Below are 17,761 nucleotides of genomic sequence, written 5' to 3'. Positions count from 1 at the left end.
AATTTTCCACTCTCCCAATCCTGCAAAGCTCGCATTTTCATTAGCCATGGTCTTCCTAGGATAAATGGGTAACCATTTCCCTTGGTAGACATGACATAGAAATCCACTACCTTCTTAATGCCAAAGGCCTCCACAAAATTTTTTTTACAAATGCCTACGCACCTAGCCTTGCTATTGTTTGCCATTTTCACTTTGATTTCAGGTGTCTCATGGATGTGCATGCCTAGTCTTTGCATGAGCCCTTCTGTCATGATGCAAATTTGTGCACCCCCATCCACTAGACCTTTCCTAACCAATCTTCCTTTTATGTAACAATCTAGCACAGGTGTAATATCCTCGTTCATTTCAGCATGTGCAATTTTTACAACAGGAAAACTCTCTTTTACCTTTCTCCTAGTGCTAACTGCCTTTGTTAAATCCCTCCTAACTTGTGGGCATAATGCAAGAAACTGAGGCCATGAGATATCAGGACCCTTAGCTCGCATGTCTTCCAACAGGTTGTATGGAGCCATACCATGTCCAAGAGGGAAGTCTTGGAGATTGATACGACGTCGAGTCCTCTTAGCTTCCTTGGTCTCCTTTCCCTTCTTGCCTTGTCCATGGTCACTCTGTGATGGGACACCCTCTTTCTCTTTACCTTTTCCTCAGCCACGCTTAATGCCATTTGCTTCCATGTCAACCTCATTTGAATTTGTCACCTCTACCACATGCACATTTGGATCTGGCAAAGGTGGAACTCCTTCTACCCCTTGTGGAGGTGGTCTTGGTCCATTTGGCCTTTGTAGAAGCCTTGGTTGTTGACCAGATCCTTCTCCTACATTCATCACTGGGTAATTCAAGTTAGGTCTCCCTGGCTCTCCACGGGGCCAAGGACAATTATACATCCCATGTCCAGACTCTCCGCAATTCCCACATTGCATGACTCTCCTAGTTCGTGGATCTCGCTCTTCAGACTTCTTTGCTTGTCCCTTTGGACCTACAGCTTGTGCAAGGTGAATTGACAGGCTGCTTAAAGATTCGTTTAATTTCTCAATTACTTCCGTTGTTACCTCAGGAAGCTCCCTATATGTTGATGCTTGTGACTTACCTTTGGGTCTAAGACCTTCTATTGGAACCTCTCCCCTTAAGCACTTGAGTTTCCTATACTTCTCAGCAGTCCTAGTTTCAGCTGCATCAAAAGTAGTAGGTGCACCCGCCTCAACTTTTACCTTAAGGTCAGGAAAGAGTCCGGCTATGAACCTCTCCTTCTTTAAAAATTCTGCACCATCACCAGGGTTAGCAACATTTCGTATCCATAGAGCCCAAAGACGTAGAAACTCTTGCTTGTACAAGTAGTAGTCATCTAAGTCTTTTTGCTTATGAGAAACAATGTCTTGCCATAATTTTTGGGTGTTTTGGGGATCAAAGAAGTATTTCTTGAAACGATTCAAAACTTCTGTGTAATTCCCCTTAACTTCCTCAGGCAAAGAGTCAAACCAAGTGCTAGCATCTTTCCTAAGGACCACCTCAAGCATTTCTACACGTTCTTGATCAGTTACTATCCTCTTGATACGGCAAGACATCTTGAAATTTGCTAGAAATAATTCTGCATCCTCTCCAGGCTCTCCAAAGAAAAGAGGATATCCAGACATTTGGCGTTGGCTCTCCATTGAATTGATTTCAAAGTGACACGTTTTTATTTTTTTCTTTCTTTAAAAGATTTACACAATAATGTTTTCTAGCTTGCAATCTAGTCTACAACAAAATAAAGATATTCACATCAAACGACCTATGATAATCAATAAGAGGTAGGATGACAGGGTTTGGTGATGCGAGAATTTCTCCTACTCTTTGGGCACCAAACATGAACACCATACGTTGTTGAAAATGGAGTTTCCTACTAATTGCAATGTTTATTCTAATGTGTGGAGTGAAATGGAAGGGGAAAACCTCTATTCTTGGGCCATTATCCATGGTCTATGCATGACCTAATGCTTAAAATAAAACAAAAATATAGACGTCCAAACTAAGGTCGTACCTAATGAGAGGCAAAATAAAAGGATTTACTGAAGCGTTTATCTCGGCCAACCTAAGAGGACCTAAAATACTACGAATGACACGTTGAAATTGCAACTTAGTACTAACAATTATGTGTACCTTTTGCCTTGCAATGGGAATGAAGGGATCATACAAATTTGCGTGATTCATGCAAACTACTCGACTATGCTAAAGGTTGATTCTACACAAAAATACACAAGCCGTTCTCAGTGGGGGCACCAATTTGAGGCGGTCCGGGGCGGGCAACAAGAAGAGCAACCTCTAGACACCCTTCAAGGCTCCCGTGCTGCTCAATGGGGTTGGGGCACAACACAACACAAACCAAAACAACCAACCCCCAGCCAAATCCCAACTACACAAGGCGCACCACCTAGTTTAAGAGCGAACTAGGACGCAAAAGAGGAGAATCGTTAGAGCAACCCACAAACAAGCAAGGAATTTACACTAACCCTAACACCAATGGAATACTCTCACACACTAAAACACGAGAGAGAGAGAGAGAGAGAGAGAGAGAGAGAGAGAGAGAGAGAGAGAGAGAGAGAGAGAGAGAGAGAGAGAGAGAGAGAGAGAGAGAGTGCTCGGGATGCTTTGAAACGTATCGGCAATGATTAAGCAAACACAACTATATATTTAAGAAAGAGAGAGAAAGGGGGAGGGGGTGATTGTTGCATTAATACCTTCTTACAAATCTGTCATGACAATTCAAAGTGAGATTAGTATTTGTTCAACATAGCTTGCGTAAATTTCACCACAACACATCACAAGAAAAGCCACCCCCAATCACTGTCTTAAGGCCAGGGGAGTCCTCTCCACCCTGTCGCCCTCTTACAGTATGTGGGATTTATGGCTAGATTGATGATAACACCAGAGACAAGCTATCAAGAACTTAACAAAAAACACCAAGACACTTACGCATCATTATTGTCCATTACTTCACGTTGGAAGGGAGACAAAGTATCCAAGCTTAGTCCAAATCCACCCTCCTTGATTCAGCGAATGTTGGGCTTGCACTAGTAGGAGAAATGATAGATTTCCTACTCTCAATTGAATGATCACTCTCTCTCTTACAATGGCATAGAGTTCCCTTGCTAATCCTCTATTACAACACATGCACATGTATAAGACAATGAGCTTCCACTCAAGAGCTCCTTCTAGAGAGGTTGAGCTTGGCTTCTCAAGCTATAGCATAGGGCTCTTGCTTATGGCTCCTCCTTTTGTGCTAGCTACACCCTCCTTTTATAGCAATTTTGAAGGCTAGGGTTACTCCTCTAACCATGGTTGGGTTAGATTTTCAGCAATTTATCTAATTTCTTTTGCTTGGAATTATCAAGAAGTTGGTGGGGAAAGAGAGAGGAGAGAAATGGAGGTGATACGACTTTTCATAGTGGGTTAGTGTTAGTAGAGTTAGTATTAATTTACAAATGGAATTGGATATTTACAATGGGAGTATCCATGTAGGATACAAATAAGGAAGAAAAACTCTTAAGAGGTAAGAAAAGGTGGATTTCTTACAAGGTTGATGCTCCAAGTGTCTTGAGTAAGGCCAATTTTGACGCTTGTTGACGGTCCACTAGCTTTGACGGTACATTTTTTCTTCACTCTTGACCTTCCTTGAGAGACAAGGTAATTGAAGCTCAGTAATCAACCACCATGATGCTGTCTTTTAAGAGAAGAGGCTGAATTTTGTGGTTTTTTTGATAGATATGGGTAATTTGGAGGAGGAAAAATGAGACTAGGTGGTCAATTTTGGAATGGAATTGTGTGTGGGAGGTATGAGTTCACCATGGTTTCTCTTATTCTTCAAGGTTGAGGAGAAGGTGAGTAGGGTGCAGAGAGGAGTGGTGAGAGAGGTGGGGATGATGAGTGGAGAAGTGTGTGTGAAAGAGGAAAATGATAAAGTGGAAGAGAGAGTGTGGCTGCATAGCATGGGAAAACTAGGGTCCACTAATAAAATCATAGCTCACAGCTCGTAGCTTAAAGAAATATGAAAAAATTTGAGACAAAAGTTCAGCCCACGAGCTACAACTTTTGTTTGTATCACCTTTTCAAATTCGGAGAGCAAGTGAACTTTAAAAATTCAGCAAAATCGACCGTTTTTTTCCACTGCACAAGGTCCTTGTGGGGTCCTTCTTTGGATGATTCTTTTGAATACCTCCAAGAGTGGGGCCTCCACAGTGCATGTATGCATGCCACCTACCATTGACCTTATTTGGTAGGTCTATAATTGAAGATATTATTGAGATCATGATATAAGTGAATAGTACAACTAAGAAAATCAAATATTGAGGGGTCTAAAAAATATGTACATGTCAAATATAAATAATATAAGTGGAAAAATATAAAGGGGTCAAAAGAAATCTCTCTCATTATGAGGCTATCATAAAAAGATAAATATTTTTGGTGTTCTAATTTTTTAGAAAAAAAACAAAATAGATGTAGGAAGGAAAAAATCACAATAGTGAAAAAAATATACACATAAATAAACTAGTTTTTTTTGGATTTTTGTTGGGGTGGAGTTACACCAAATATAAGAGAAGCTTACATGAAATTATTTCTATATGGAATAAAGAGTATGAAAAATGGTAAGAAAAATTGTGGTAATGGTGAGGCAATGTACATAGCATAAATAACACACACCTAGGTAGAAATATTTAAATAAATACCAAAATAATTATGAAAAAATCTTTTATTTAGGCCCTATATACAAAGAAATATTTACATACGCATGGGCCATAATATACTTATATATTTTTTATTTTTTTTATTTTTTTGGCTCAACTAGCCCAATGACTAGCTAATTGAGGGTTTTTGATTTCAGTAAGGAGATATGGGAAAAGTCCCCTAACTCACACGCACCTATATACAGTAAAAGGGTGAGGGTAACCACAGTGTTTGAGTGATTTGATAGGGTGAGATAACTCACTATGGCAATTACAAAGAGCCGAAAAAACGGCTATCAATAGATAGCCCTAGAGTGATGGGCGTTTATACAATGCTCGGGGGAAAAAACCTCCTAAAGAGGGAAAAAATGCCCCGGCGGTCCTAGTGCGTTCACACACATCACTACCACATGTATATGGTAACAAATTCCCCCCTGGAGTGATGCAGTGAACGAGAGTTGGCACATGAGTAAAGAGAAGTGCCATGCCCTGAGGACATGATCAGTCCATAAAGGGGAGTAAGCCCAAAGCTTTGCGGAAAGCTTCAAGCTTCTCACAAGACAATATCTTTGTGAAAAGGTCTACAAGGTTGTTTTGTGTTGGCACATAAGCCAAGTTGATCTCTACTGCTGAGAGCCTCTCCCTGACATAGTGGTAATGCACCTCAATGTGCTTTGTGCGAGCATGAAAAACTGGGTTTCTCGAACTGCCAATGCGCTCTGACTGTCACTATAGATAGTGTTGGTAGTGTCCTGTCCAACACCCAAATCATCCATAAGGCATTGTCAGGAGTTTTTTGGAGCAAGGGATTGCGCATATGTACATACACATGCATGGTGCATCAAATAAAGAATTGCCCATTTTCTAGAGCTAGGTGGTTACGTGGGGCCCACATGTGTACATGTAGGACAACATGTACATAGTGCATCGATTTTCACTATCACCAGTACCAGTGTGTTTTTTCTACAATAAGGAGGAGTTGGTAGCGCGTAAAACTTCTCCAGGAATCTATCCGCGGGCCGATGACATGAGGTAAGCACGTGCATCAGATGGCATCTAGTGGCGTAAGGAGGTCGAACGGGTCAATATTTGCACGTGGATGACTACGGTCTCTCACCAATTAGCACCGAAGGCTCATGCTAAATCACATCATTGATGGAGACTCGAGAGCTAATTTACAAGAATAGATTAGTTGAAATAATGGAAAATACTCCAGTCTGGAGAGAGGATGTAAAATCTTGTACTTCCTGTTGTAGCCACTACCAACCACCCCGTCATACCAATCACCCACCTTCCCCTGCATTCCTGTCACTGAAGCACAGAATGTATAATCCTTACCTTCTTCATATTGAAACTACTATCAACATTGATTCAACAAGCCAAGAAGACCGAATCACAAGGAATCCACCTCATCTATTCATTGAGGTAGGCTGACGACAATTTTTCTAGAGGGGATAACATAGGAATAAAAAGCAAAGAAAAAAGAAATGTACAAATAAGAGAAAGGGACGAATGAGGTTGCTACCCTCAAATACCAATGACCTAGTATTGACAAATGTACAAATAAGAGAAAGGGACAAATGACGTTTCTACCCTCAAATACCAATGACCTAGTATTGATAACTGTGTTGTAGAGGGTAATATACTGATACACAGCAACACTGAAGCTAGCTTTGTGCAAACAGCTGATGAGTACCTTGTGTGTCATGCCTCAAAATGCAATAGAAAACTTGTCTTCAATCGAAACTTTTACTGAGTGAGAAACAAGTCATCCGACCATTTCCAGTAACAGCACGTAACAGACCTCATAGAGAAATACCTTACTCGATGCAAAAGCCCCTCCAAGCCTATAGTATGTACTACAGTTGTATCCCCAATACCATCTGAACCTTGCTTGACCTTGTCAGAGCAAGCCCCTTGCATTCAATGTACTAGATGTTTTATCAAGCCGGAACCTGAAAAGTAAACAGATGGATCAAGAACCGAGCACATCTATTTGTTGAGCATAATGTTCAATCACTTACAATAGTTGTCCAAACTCGCTTTCCATTACTCCGTAGAAATCTCTTTGAAAATCATCACAAGGCTTGCCAATTGTAAAACATAAAACCACATATGGCCCATAAGTAAATCGTCCTCCATACATGAAGAAAGGAAGAATCACAGAGAACTCGATGGGATAGCAAAAGCCTAAAATTCATTATAAGTCCTTGATCTCTACATGTAGGCTCTTGCAAACTAGCTATGAGCTACAGATTTATTTCACTGATTATGAATCTTCATTTTTGAAACTATGTAAAACCAAGAAGGCCACAAATTTGATAAAATGCGTTGGGTTTGAAGCTAGTATGAATATAACCATCAGATATAATTCAGTTTCACATCATGAACAAAATTTATCAGAGCAGTACCCATTCTAGGTGTCTCTGATTTTGTCTTCAACTTTACAAGAGAATGCTCCAATTTCTCAATATACCTAGTGGCACCCTGGTCAGTGTGTGTGCCACTAAAAGGAAGGCATAGGTAGCCTAGCCTTCAGCTTACTGACTCTAGCTGCCTGTCATGCAAGAATAGCAGAATCAACATGGCTAGACATGCTGACAGCTCTACAGATCACTGGGATGAGTACATGAAGAAGAGGACAAATGCAACCACAACTTTACATGAGGGTGCATCCATCCATAAGGTAGAACATTACAAAGAGTGCGACCCCAAAAGTCATGCTTGAGACACCATACATTCCTCCAATATAAAACCTCTTCTTTGAGCTGAAAACTCTGATTGAATTTCAAAAGCTATTCTGAGTCCAATTCTGCACTGTCCATAGCCTTGAGACCTCAAGGTTTCTGCAAAGAAGAAACCTATAACTAAAGCAAAAAGTAGGAAAATAGAGCAATTGCTTCTCAAGACTTGTAAAGACATACCATCTTTGTGCTTTTCTTCTCTCTCACATCGTAACGACCACGGGAGATATCACTTAGCCAATTTCCTGGAGTGCAAAACTGCAAGGAGATATAATTACAGTTAAGACACACTCTCAACAGTGTTGATGAGATATTCTAACTGGCAAGATGCCTTACCAAGACAGCCTTCTCCACCACTTTGAGCCATTTCTTAGGCCGTTGTGGAAGTTTTGAGCCTTTAAAAAGAAGAAAATCCTCCTCCTTCTCTTTCCGGGAAAGGCTAACGGATATCCGAGGCCATTCAGACTTAGGCTTGTTGCAATCTAGACCATTGCCCTCACACATAACACCAGTCCCATTAGTGGTGTGGTACATAACAATGACATTCTCGACACAATTGCTAAGACCATTTTTTGTCGTAGCTAGATCTGATCCCTCGCTTCTCTGCTATTGCCTGCCATTGCCATAATTAGCACACCTCTTCTGGAGAGAGGATGCCCTCTACTTAGCATCCAGAACTGGCCTTGTAGAGTCAAACCCACTGGTTTGAGTAGATCCATTTACTGGCTTATTGATCAAACCGTTTCCGCGCACAAGATCCACACAAGATCAAACCATTTCAGCACATCCTTGGTGCTCTTGATGTTAAGCTTTTGGTTGATTTCAAACTCAACTGGGAGTCCATGGCAGTCCCAACCAAACCGGCGAGTCACATGGTAGCCATTTGCTGTTTGAACCGTGTAAAAATATCCTTTATTGTCCCAGGTAGAATGTGTCCATAATGTGGGAGACCTGTTGTAAAGGGCGGTCCATCATAAAAGATGTACTTGGGCTTGCCCTCAGACAGCTCCAGCTGTCTTTTGAATGCAGCCAACTTCTTCCTAAGGGCTAGGACCTTCTCCTCCTGTATCGGAAAGTTGAATTCCTTGCCCTCACACACGTCCTCCATGGTGATGCTGCTACTCGCAGCACAATGTTTATTGCGTGTGTGTGTGTGTGTGTGTGTGTGTGAGAGAGAGAGAGAGAGAGAGAGAGAGAGAGAGAGGCTCAAAGAGAGAAACTGTGCTTGCGCGGGAGTAGGGGTCCCGGCGATGGAGAAACACCGATAGTGCGTCGGTCTACGTAGGGCGGGGAGAGGAGAACTAATCAAAATGGCCCAATATTTTCTATCAATTTCTACCTTTGATATTCTACCCCGCTGGGTGTGACCTCAATCCCTCTCTTCCCCCACTCACACTGTGTGCGACTCGGCTCTAAAACCCTTTCCCAAGGTTCTCCATTTGTGGGAGGGGTGCAAGTTCTCCTTCTCACCCAATCAAAATGGCCCAATATTTTCTATCAATTTCGACCTTTGATATTCTACCGCTGGGTGCGACCTGAATCCCTGTCTTCCCCCGACTGTCCCTACTCACACTGTGTGCGACTCGGCTCTAAAACCCTTTCCCAAGGTTCTCCATTTGTGGGAGGGGTGCAAGGCGAGATGGTTCGAGAAACAAGGAGAAGCGACAGTCTGCAGAAATATAGCGTGTCCCCTCCCTTTCTTGTAGCTCTAATAGAATTGTAGCAGGGCTTCTACAACCGAGGCAAAGAAAGCGGCTTTACTAACCTTGGGTAATTGCTTCATCCCACTCCCCCCATTCGCACAGGGTGCGACTCAGCTCTTACTTTCAGTGTCGCCTACGCCAAAAAGGGTACTACTCAAAGTTACATCTACTAGCTCTTGATCGCTCTTACCACCGATACATGTGTATGTGTGTGTGACGGTTGTGACAATTGCCGACATGCGTCTTTGCAGATAACTTTTTGGGTATTTTCCATGTTGTCGATATGCAAGTGAAAGTGGTTGCATCTCCGAGGAATAGGAGAAACCCCATGCTTGCCACCCTTGCCTCCATTCCGTGGACCTCCCCAAGTTGTGCATATCCCCGCACTAGGTGCATTTCAAGAGATGACATCCCCGATAAGAAGCTCCTCAAACACTTTCTGTGCTTTATGAAGTGCATCATGTTTGGCATACATGACGACCAAGGCACCCACAAAGCGAAAAACAATCTCCCTCCCTAACCTTGTTGGACATATCCTCCAATCAATGCACTCCATGAGACAACATTGCATCTGGAGACACACCCTCGACTTGCATCCACTGATTGGCAAAGATTGGGAAACTTATTATAGATTACAATGATGGTTGTAAAGCTGGTATCGTGGGTGTAGGAGAAGATCTTGATCATGCCATTGGTGTTGCTACTGAGTTTGCATAAAAGAAGAAGAAGAGAAGAGTGACTTGGATGATGTGTAAGAAGAAAACAATAAATAAAATGAGGGTGCAGATGTGGAGTCACAATCTATGCAGACGGTGGTATTGATGATGATGATGATGTTGAAGAGGTAATGAGGATTTTAATGTCCAAGATATTGATGCCTACTGACTACACAGAAGAAGATTAATAAAGTTTATGGTAGCATCAACCCCAACAAATCTAGAAGCTTGTTGAACAAGTCTTAAAGATGTTAGCTAAGGGAAAGGATAGGGAGGTACCATATTTTCTCATTGATATAGCAATCTTAGTTTGCTAGTGGAGTGAATTAACTCTTTGAAATACCAAGAACAACACCCTCATGTGAAATATTCTTTAATTGGCTTGTTAGGGTATGTGTCTAATGGCATAAGCACTTAATATCCCCCCCCCCCCCCCCCCCCCCCCCCCCGCGGGGTAGGCCCCCCCCTCCCTTACGCATACGGTACGAGCATGAAATAATGGGGGCTACCCCTATTGTATACGCTTATGTCTGACCTCTAAAAACCCCCCTCTTGTAAACTCACGTGTTACCATACGGAAATCCATAGTGAATCCCCCGGGACTCCGCTACTTCTCCCTAGCCAACCTCATCATCATCCCCCACATTCCCGGCGTTCTCTCTTCCTAGTTCAAGTGAAGCTTCACCTGTTCATCCTCACGTTCGCTTGTTGAAGGACATCTATCAAGCAACCTGTTTTCACACGACCCTCTCCGAAGAAGCTATCTCCCAATAAATTTCTGCCATTTTCGAAGACAATGTTGGCCCCTCCATTTCAGCTGCCCTCAACTCCGATGAAGCTCCCACTTGGATCGAAGCAATCCATGTTGAGCTAGCTGCCCTTCATCACTGTCACACTTGGACATTGGTTCCCAAGACACCTCATCATAATATCATCGGTTGCAAGTGTCTCATGAAGTGCAAGATCCACCCTGCTGGTTCTGTTGAGTGCTACAAAGTGCGGCTCGTTGCTCCAGCGTCCCGGCATTGACTACAATGATACTTATTCCCCCGTTCTTGGTATGTTATCTTTTTGTCTCACGGTCGCCATTGCTGCTGCTTTTGATCTTCCACTACATCATTTCGACATTATCACTGCTTTACTACATGGTCTGCTGGAAGAAGAAATTTATATGCATCAAGTCCCCCCACTTCATTGATCCCCATCACCCCAATGATGTCTGTTGCTTGCATCGCCCCATATATGGTCTCAAACAAATCTTTCGTCAATGTTATTTGTGCATGCACAATCATCTCTCCAACAATGGTTGGATTCACCTCTTTGTTGATCCCACTCTTTATGTGCTTGACTGTCCTTTTGGCTTTCCTATCTTAGGTGTCTTTATGGATGACATCCCTGTGGTTGCATCTCATCCTTCCATCATTGACATAGTGCATGATATGCTTGCCTCCAGCTTTCCTATTAGTGACAAGGGTCCCATGGATTTCTTTCTTGGCATCATTTTCTCTCGTGATCCTAATGGTTGCTTCATAAAGCTTTCTCAATCACACTACATCAAGAAAATTTATGAGCAATTCGGTATGCACTCTACTAATGGCTAGCCCACACCACTTGCCCTCAATGCCAAGCTCGCTCCAGAACTTCACCCCTACACTAAAATTGATGCTAATGCTCTTCAATATTTCAAATACAATAAGCTTCTTAGCCAGCTTTGCTATCTCATTACTTGCACTCGCCTTGACCTTTGCTATGCCGGTCACATTCTCTCCCGTACACTTCAGCTCCCTTGCCGCATCCATCGCCAAGCCACCCTCCGTTGCCTCTGCTTACTCAAATACACTATGCATTACTCCTTATATTCCATCGCCAGGATGGTCCTCTTGCTTTTAAAGGATATGTGGATGCTGACTGCGTTGCTCAAGATTCTCTTCGACACTGTACCTCAGGATATATCTTGACACTCGCCGGTGGAGCTATTGTTGGAGCTATATATGGCTCACTCTACTGAACTTGGTCTCACCTATATATTTGTATCTTGTCCTCAATATGAATCAATCTTTGGGAGCGTATACGGTGTGTCTCTTGTCTCGTCTCTCTCTCTTTCTCTCTACATCTCAACATGGTATCAGAGCGGTAACGATCACGCGCCGATTCAATTCATGGTGACAACAGTATGTGTAGGGGATTCGCATGTAAGATTCAAAATTGTTACAAATTTTATTTTTGAGCGTTGATTCTTGTTAACTGTGGTTGTTTTGTGTTAAGAAGAATATGATTAGTGTTTTATGTGGCGTTTATTTATAATCAATCTAATCGTTGATTACGTTTTCTTGTTAATGACACCCTGAACTTCATCTCAATTTTTCTTGCTGTTCTGCTTTTTGCTATTCGTATTGTGGCCGTCAATCTTGCGTCTCACGCCACTCTATTTTGAGGACTCGTTTATTATTAACGTCTCCTTTACCCTGTCTTTTTTGGGTGACGTCTCTCATATCTTTGGACGTTTCTTGAGCATCCTTCTTACGTTTATCGTTGACAGAACGCAGTACTCATATATCTCTCATTCTCAATTGCGGCCTTCACCATATATGGTGTGCAGATTCTGTGATCTTATCTTATACGTCTTCTCGCAACAAGATATGGCTATGAATATTCTCGTCAACGGCTTTCCTTCTGGCCAACGTTCTGTTCCTCCTTTCCAAGGTCAAGGATTTCCAGGCTGGAAAGCAAAGATGTTGTTAATTCTTGAAGGCGATGAACTCTCCGATGTTGTTCTTGGAAATCGTGTTTGTCCGCGTCAGCCTGTTGATATGGATAATGATAACGTGCTTATCACTGAAGGACCTATATTTGAAGATTGGAATGTTGCCTATACGGATTGGCAACGATGTGATAAAGCAGCTCGTCGGTATATTCTTTCTGCTCTTACTGATTCCCTTTTGCTTGATATGTATGAACTGCCTACTTCCCATGACGTATGGAAGTACCTTATTGCAAACTTTCAGAAGAAATCTGTTACAGAAATACTTTATTTGAGAGGGTTGCTTAACAAGTTACAATATGATGTTGGTACTGCCATGACGGGACATATTGAGTCTTTCAAATCTATTATTAATCAACTTGCTGCTGCCGGTGATCCTGTTCCACAAAAGCAACTGATTACACTTCTCCTTGATACGGTGAAGGACTCTTCTTATGATAACATTGTTACTATTCTCTCTAATAAAGATGGTCTTGATTTCGACCAAGCTTGCATGTCTTTAATTGAATACTCTCAACGTCAAGAACGTTGGAATGCTGGTCACGATACAGCTATGATTTCACAAGAGGAGAGTGAGTCACAACAGATGGAACGTGCTTTTTATGCTCAAAGGCGTCCATTTCAACGAGGAAACCGCAGAGGTGGCCGTCGTGGTAATATTTTTTCTCGTCTCAAATTTCCTAATAAGCAATGTTCTTACTGCAACAGAAATGGCCATACTGAAGATGATTGTTGGGCACGTCAATATGATAAAGAACACAATATTACCACAAAACAACCACGTTTATCTAGAGACTCTTCTTCTTCTTCTTGTGAATATTGCGGACAATCTGATCATCCCACTCATATGTGCTATAAGCGTCGATTCGACACAGATCGGAATAGAGCATATGCTACTGAACATCAAAACAACATTGTACCAGAAACAAGCTGCGTCCTATGTTCAGTTGCTCCAGACAGAATACTTCATGTACGTGATGGATCACTTTTTATTGTCGATTCTGGTGCTATAGGAAATATGACATATCAGTCTAAGTGGCTCCATAACTATCATCCACTGCCAGTTCAACGTGTTGTTTATCTTGCCGATGATACTACTTGTCAAGTAAAGGGTATTGGAGACTTATATCTTGGTACCCTATCTTCTTCCACTCGAATTTTGCGAGGAGTATTACATGTACCAGATCTTCAACGTAATCTTCTTTCAGTTGCTAGACTTGTTGATCTTGGTCTGTTTGTTGGATTTGATTATACCAAATGCCGAATTGAGAAAGATGGACAGACTATAGCCACTGGTCCTCAAAACGGTAATTTATTTGAACTCTCTCTCAACGGTGCTGTAGCAAATATTGTCACTGCTCTAGGTGATCATGATTGCAAAGTATGGCATCACCGTTTTGTTCATGCTGATTTCTCAAAACTCCTTGATCTTCAACGTCGTGATCTTGTTCATGGCATGGATCTTAAAGCCCATCCCCATATGGGAATTTGTGAATTTTGTGCTCTTGGGAAACACAATCGTAAACCCTTTCCTCTTTCAAATACAACTCATTCTCATGACATCTTGGATATTGTTCATACTGATATATGTGGACCTCTACCTTCTTCGAGATCACAATATCGCTACTTCATTACTTTCATTGATGATTTCTCAAGGTATACGACTGTATTTCTACTTAGACAAAAATCTGAAGCCTTATCTATTTTCAAACAATTCCACAAGGCTGCGGAACTTCAAACTGGTCGTCGCCTTAAGAAGCTTCGTAGTGACAATGGAGGCGAATATGTTTCTCGAGAGTTTGTGAGTTACTGTGCTGACAATGGAATTCATCATGAACACACTATTCCATATTCGCCTCAACAGAATGGTGTTGCTGAACGAAAGAATCGCACTATTCTCAATGCTGTAAGATGTATGCTGATTCATTCTGGCTTATCTCGTGTTTTCTGGGCTGAAGCTACTTTGACAGCAACATTTATTCAGAATCATCTTCCTACTACTGCACCCTCTGGTAAGATACCCATCACAGCATGGACAGGTGACATTCCTTCTGTATCTCATTTTCGAACCTTTGGATGTATTGGTTATATTCATGTTCCCAAAGAAACACGAACAAAGCTTGATGCTCCTGGTCTTAAAGTTATTTTTATTGGATATTCTGACACTTCCAAAGGCTACAAATTCTATGACCCTTCCTCCAAGAAAGTAACTGTGAATCGTGATGCTACTTTTAACGAACAGCTTATGGGAGGCTCATGGTCCATGGATGATTCTGATGATACTAAATCATTGCTTCAGGCTTTTCCATTTCTTTTAGAAGATGAAACACTTCCTATAGAGAAACTTTCCTCCTCACAACCATCCATTCCAAATTTTGCCAATGATGATATTGATATTTTTGTTGATCTGCCTATTGATTTTGAACATGGCTCATGTCATGTTTATGATGACGATATTGCTGATAATGCTTTTTCTACTTCTGAAGATCCCCTTACTTATGATGAAGCTATCTCTTCACCGCAAAAGGATCAATGGCAAGAGGCTATGGAAGCAGAGTACGATTCTCTTATCTCTAAAGGTACATGGATACTAACTGAATTACCTCCTGGTCGTACAGCTATTAAATGTAAGTGGGTGTATAAAACAAAAGTAAAAGTAGATGGATCTTTTGACAAGTTCAAGGCGCGTTTAGTTGCAAAAGGTTACTCCCAAGTAGCTGGTGTTGATTATCAAGAGACTTTTTCACCAGTTGTTCGCATTACAAGTGTTCGAGTTTTATTGGCATTTGCTGTTCAATTTGATTTAGAAGCTCATCAAATGGATGTGCGAACTGCTTTTCTTAATGGTGACTTGGAAGAGGAAATTTATATGGAACAACCAGAAGGGTTTGTTATTCCAAGTAAAGAAGACCTTGTTGCTCAACTCCATAAGGCACTATATGGTCTCAAACAAGCTTCGCGAGCCTGGTATACAAAATTTGATCTTTTTCTCACCTCTAAAGGATTCATCTCTTGCTCGTCAGACCCCAACTTATACATAAAACGCCAAGGTAGCAGTTTTGTGATTCTTGCTCTTTATGTGGATGATACCATCCTTGTTTCCAATGATTTGGGATTTCTTCAGCAAGTGAAAAATTTATTGTCTTCTGTATTCGATATGGTTGATCTTGGAGAGATTCACTCTTGTCTTGGCATTCAAATCCAACGGAACCGTACAAAAGGTATTTTATTCCTTCGACAGTCAAAGTTTATTGCAGATACTATTCAAAAATTTGGTATGGAATCTGCACATTCAGCCAACACACCTTGTCTTGCGAGCTCTACGAAGAATACTTCTGACAATGGCGGTCAACTTGTCACAAATCAACCTTATGCTAACTTGATTGGATGTCTTCAGTTTGTTGGCATGAACACTCGTCCTGATATTCTGTTCGCTGCTAACTATCTTGGACAACATCTTGCATGTCCTTCTCTTAAGCATTGGTCTGCTGCAAAGCGTGTATTGAAATACTTGAAAGGCACTACAGATTTTGGTTTAGTCTATCGACAACAACTCACATCGGCTTCTATGCAATCTCTTTCTCTTTTGGGTTACACAGATGCAGACTGGGCAAGCTCACATTTATCTATGCGATCTACTAGTGGAAATTGCTTCTTTATAAATGGTTGTCTTGTTTCTTGGACCAGCAAGAAACAACGTTGTGTTGCAGTTTCTACGACTGATTCAGAATATGTTGCGGCATCACTTGCAGCTCGTGAGTTGATTTGGCTTCGACAAATGGTGGTTGATATTGGTCACTCTCCTCTTTCTAGCACACCCTTGCGGTGTGACAACCAAAGTGCTATTAGTCTTGCAAAAGACTATGTTCAACATAATAAGTCAAAGCACATTGCTGTCCATTATCATTATGTCAGGTATGAAGTACGCAAGGGAACCATTATGGTTGAACACTATCCAAGTGACCAGATGATTGCAGACATTTTGACCAAAGGCCTTAATGAGTCACGTTTCATCCTCTTGCGCTCGGAGCTTGGAGTTGCTTCGGCCTCACTCTTTCTAGATTAGCTTCTTTTCTATTGTAATAGCTTTGTACATATGACATTGTGATCTTTTAGGTACCATGCACTATGCACACTCCACATTTGCACCTTGTGATATCTAAGTCACTTGAATATTTGTACATAGATGCAAAATTCACTTTCACATCATCACCACTGGTTCATATTTCACATTGTATAGGGGCTTGGGTTTTTCCCTTGAACTCCCCAAGGAACATGGGTCTACTGAGAAGTATCATGCAAAGACAGGATTTCCATGGTTGGAATATGCTAGGAGCATATGAATTTGGGAAAACTGTCTTGTGCTAAAGGGTATGCAATGGGCGTCTACGATGGATCGTGGACATCATTCATCAACTCAAGTATGTACGGGATGCACATACTTTGCACATATAATTCTACTTTTCCAGTAGATCTACAAGTAGACAAGGTCAGTTTTTTGTGTATGATCGACAAGGTCGGGTCTCTTTGCTATGACATCTGTTGTCAATAGCATTTGTTGGCAATGAGGCCAGACATCGTTCTATGAAGCAAAGCTTCAATTTATACATCTTGCATTGAGGCTGGCCACATTTTGGCATACAATTATGAGCATAACAAATTGGGAAGGAATTGGCAATATGTTTGCACGTTATTTCGTATTGCAGGTTATTTCATTATGTACCAGACGGTGTATAGGATATACGAGGACATCTGTGAAGATATGGCTATGGGCCGTTTTGGAATGAGTTTTTTCTTCCAAATTTCATGACAATTGGTTGCAGCAAGAACGACCAGGTTAGCCAATTTTAAGTTTTTCTTGTTTTTTCTTGTTTAAACTTTACTTGGCAATTACTCGCATTGTGCAAAGTATGAGGCAAGGCTTCGGGGAACTGGCAAAATAGGGACTATCAGAATCCCTACCAGTCTAAACTATGCAAGGAACTTATGGTTTTGGTTCTCACGTTTGAGGCCATCACTCTCGCCAAGGGCTTCAAAATCTGTATGCAAGGCATGCTAACCAGGTGGCATAAATTCCACCGCTTCAAAGATTACGCTTCTGCTATCACACTAGACACTCTGTCATGAAAAAACTAAGTTC

At 41.5% G+C, this 17,761-nt stretch overlaps 1 protein-coding gene and 1 pseudogene across 1 annotated transcript; both read right to left on the bottom strand.

Annotated features, from left to right (window-relative positions):
* Nucleotides 1-6,600: 6,600 nt before the first annotated feature.
* On the bottom strand, nt 6,601-7,437 carry LOC147460032 (uncharacterized). Its single transcript, XM_086509944.1, has 5 exons — nt 7,361-7,437; nt 7,242-7,254; nt 7,109-7,123; nt 6,722-6,783; nt 6,601-6,652 (listed from the first exon to the last, which is right to left on the bottom strand). The coding sequence occupies exons 1-5, from the start codon at nt 7,435-7,437 to the stop codon at nt 6,601-6,603; spliced, it is 219 nt and encodes a 72-aa protein (XP_086366070.1).
* Nucleotides 7,438-7,492: 55 nt separating this feature from the next.
* Nucleotides 7,493-8,549, bottom strand: LOC147460031 (uncharacterized; annotated as a pseudogene).
* Between the last annotated feature and the right edge of the window lie 9,212 nt (nt 8,550-17,761).

The sequence above is a fragment of the Adiantum capillus-veneris genome, chromosome 4 (assembly GCF_014529385.1).
Source record: "Adiantum capillus-veneris isolate H3 chromosome 4, ASM1452938v2, whole genome shotgun sequence".
Taxonomy (NCBI): Eukaryota; Viridiplantae; Streptophyta; class Polypodiopsida; order Polypodiales; family Pteridaceae; genus Adiantum; species Adiantum capillus-veneris.
This window is presented reverse-complemented; position numbering and strand designations above follow the sequence as displayed.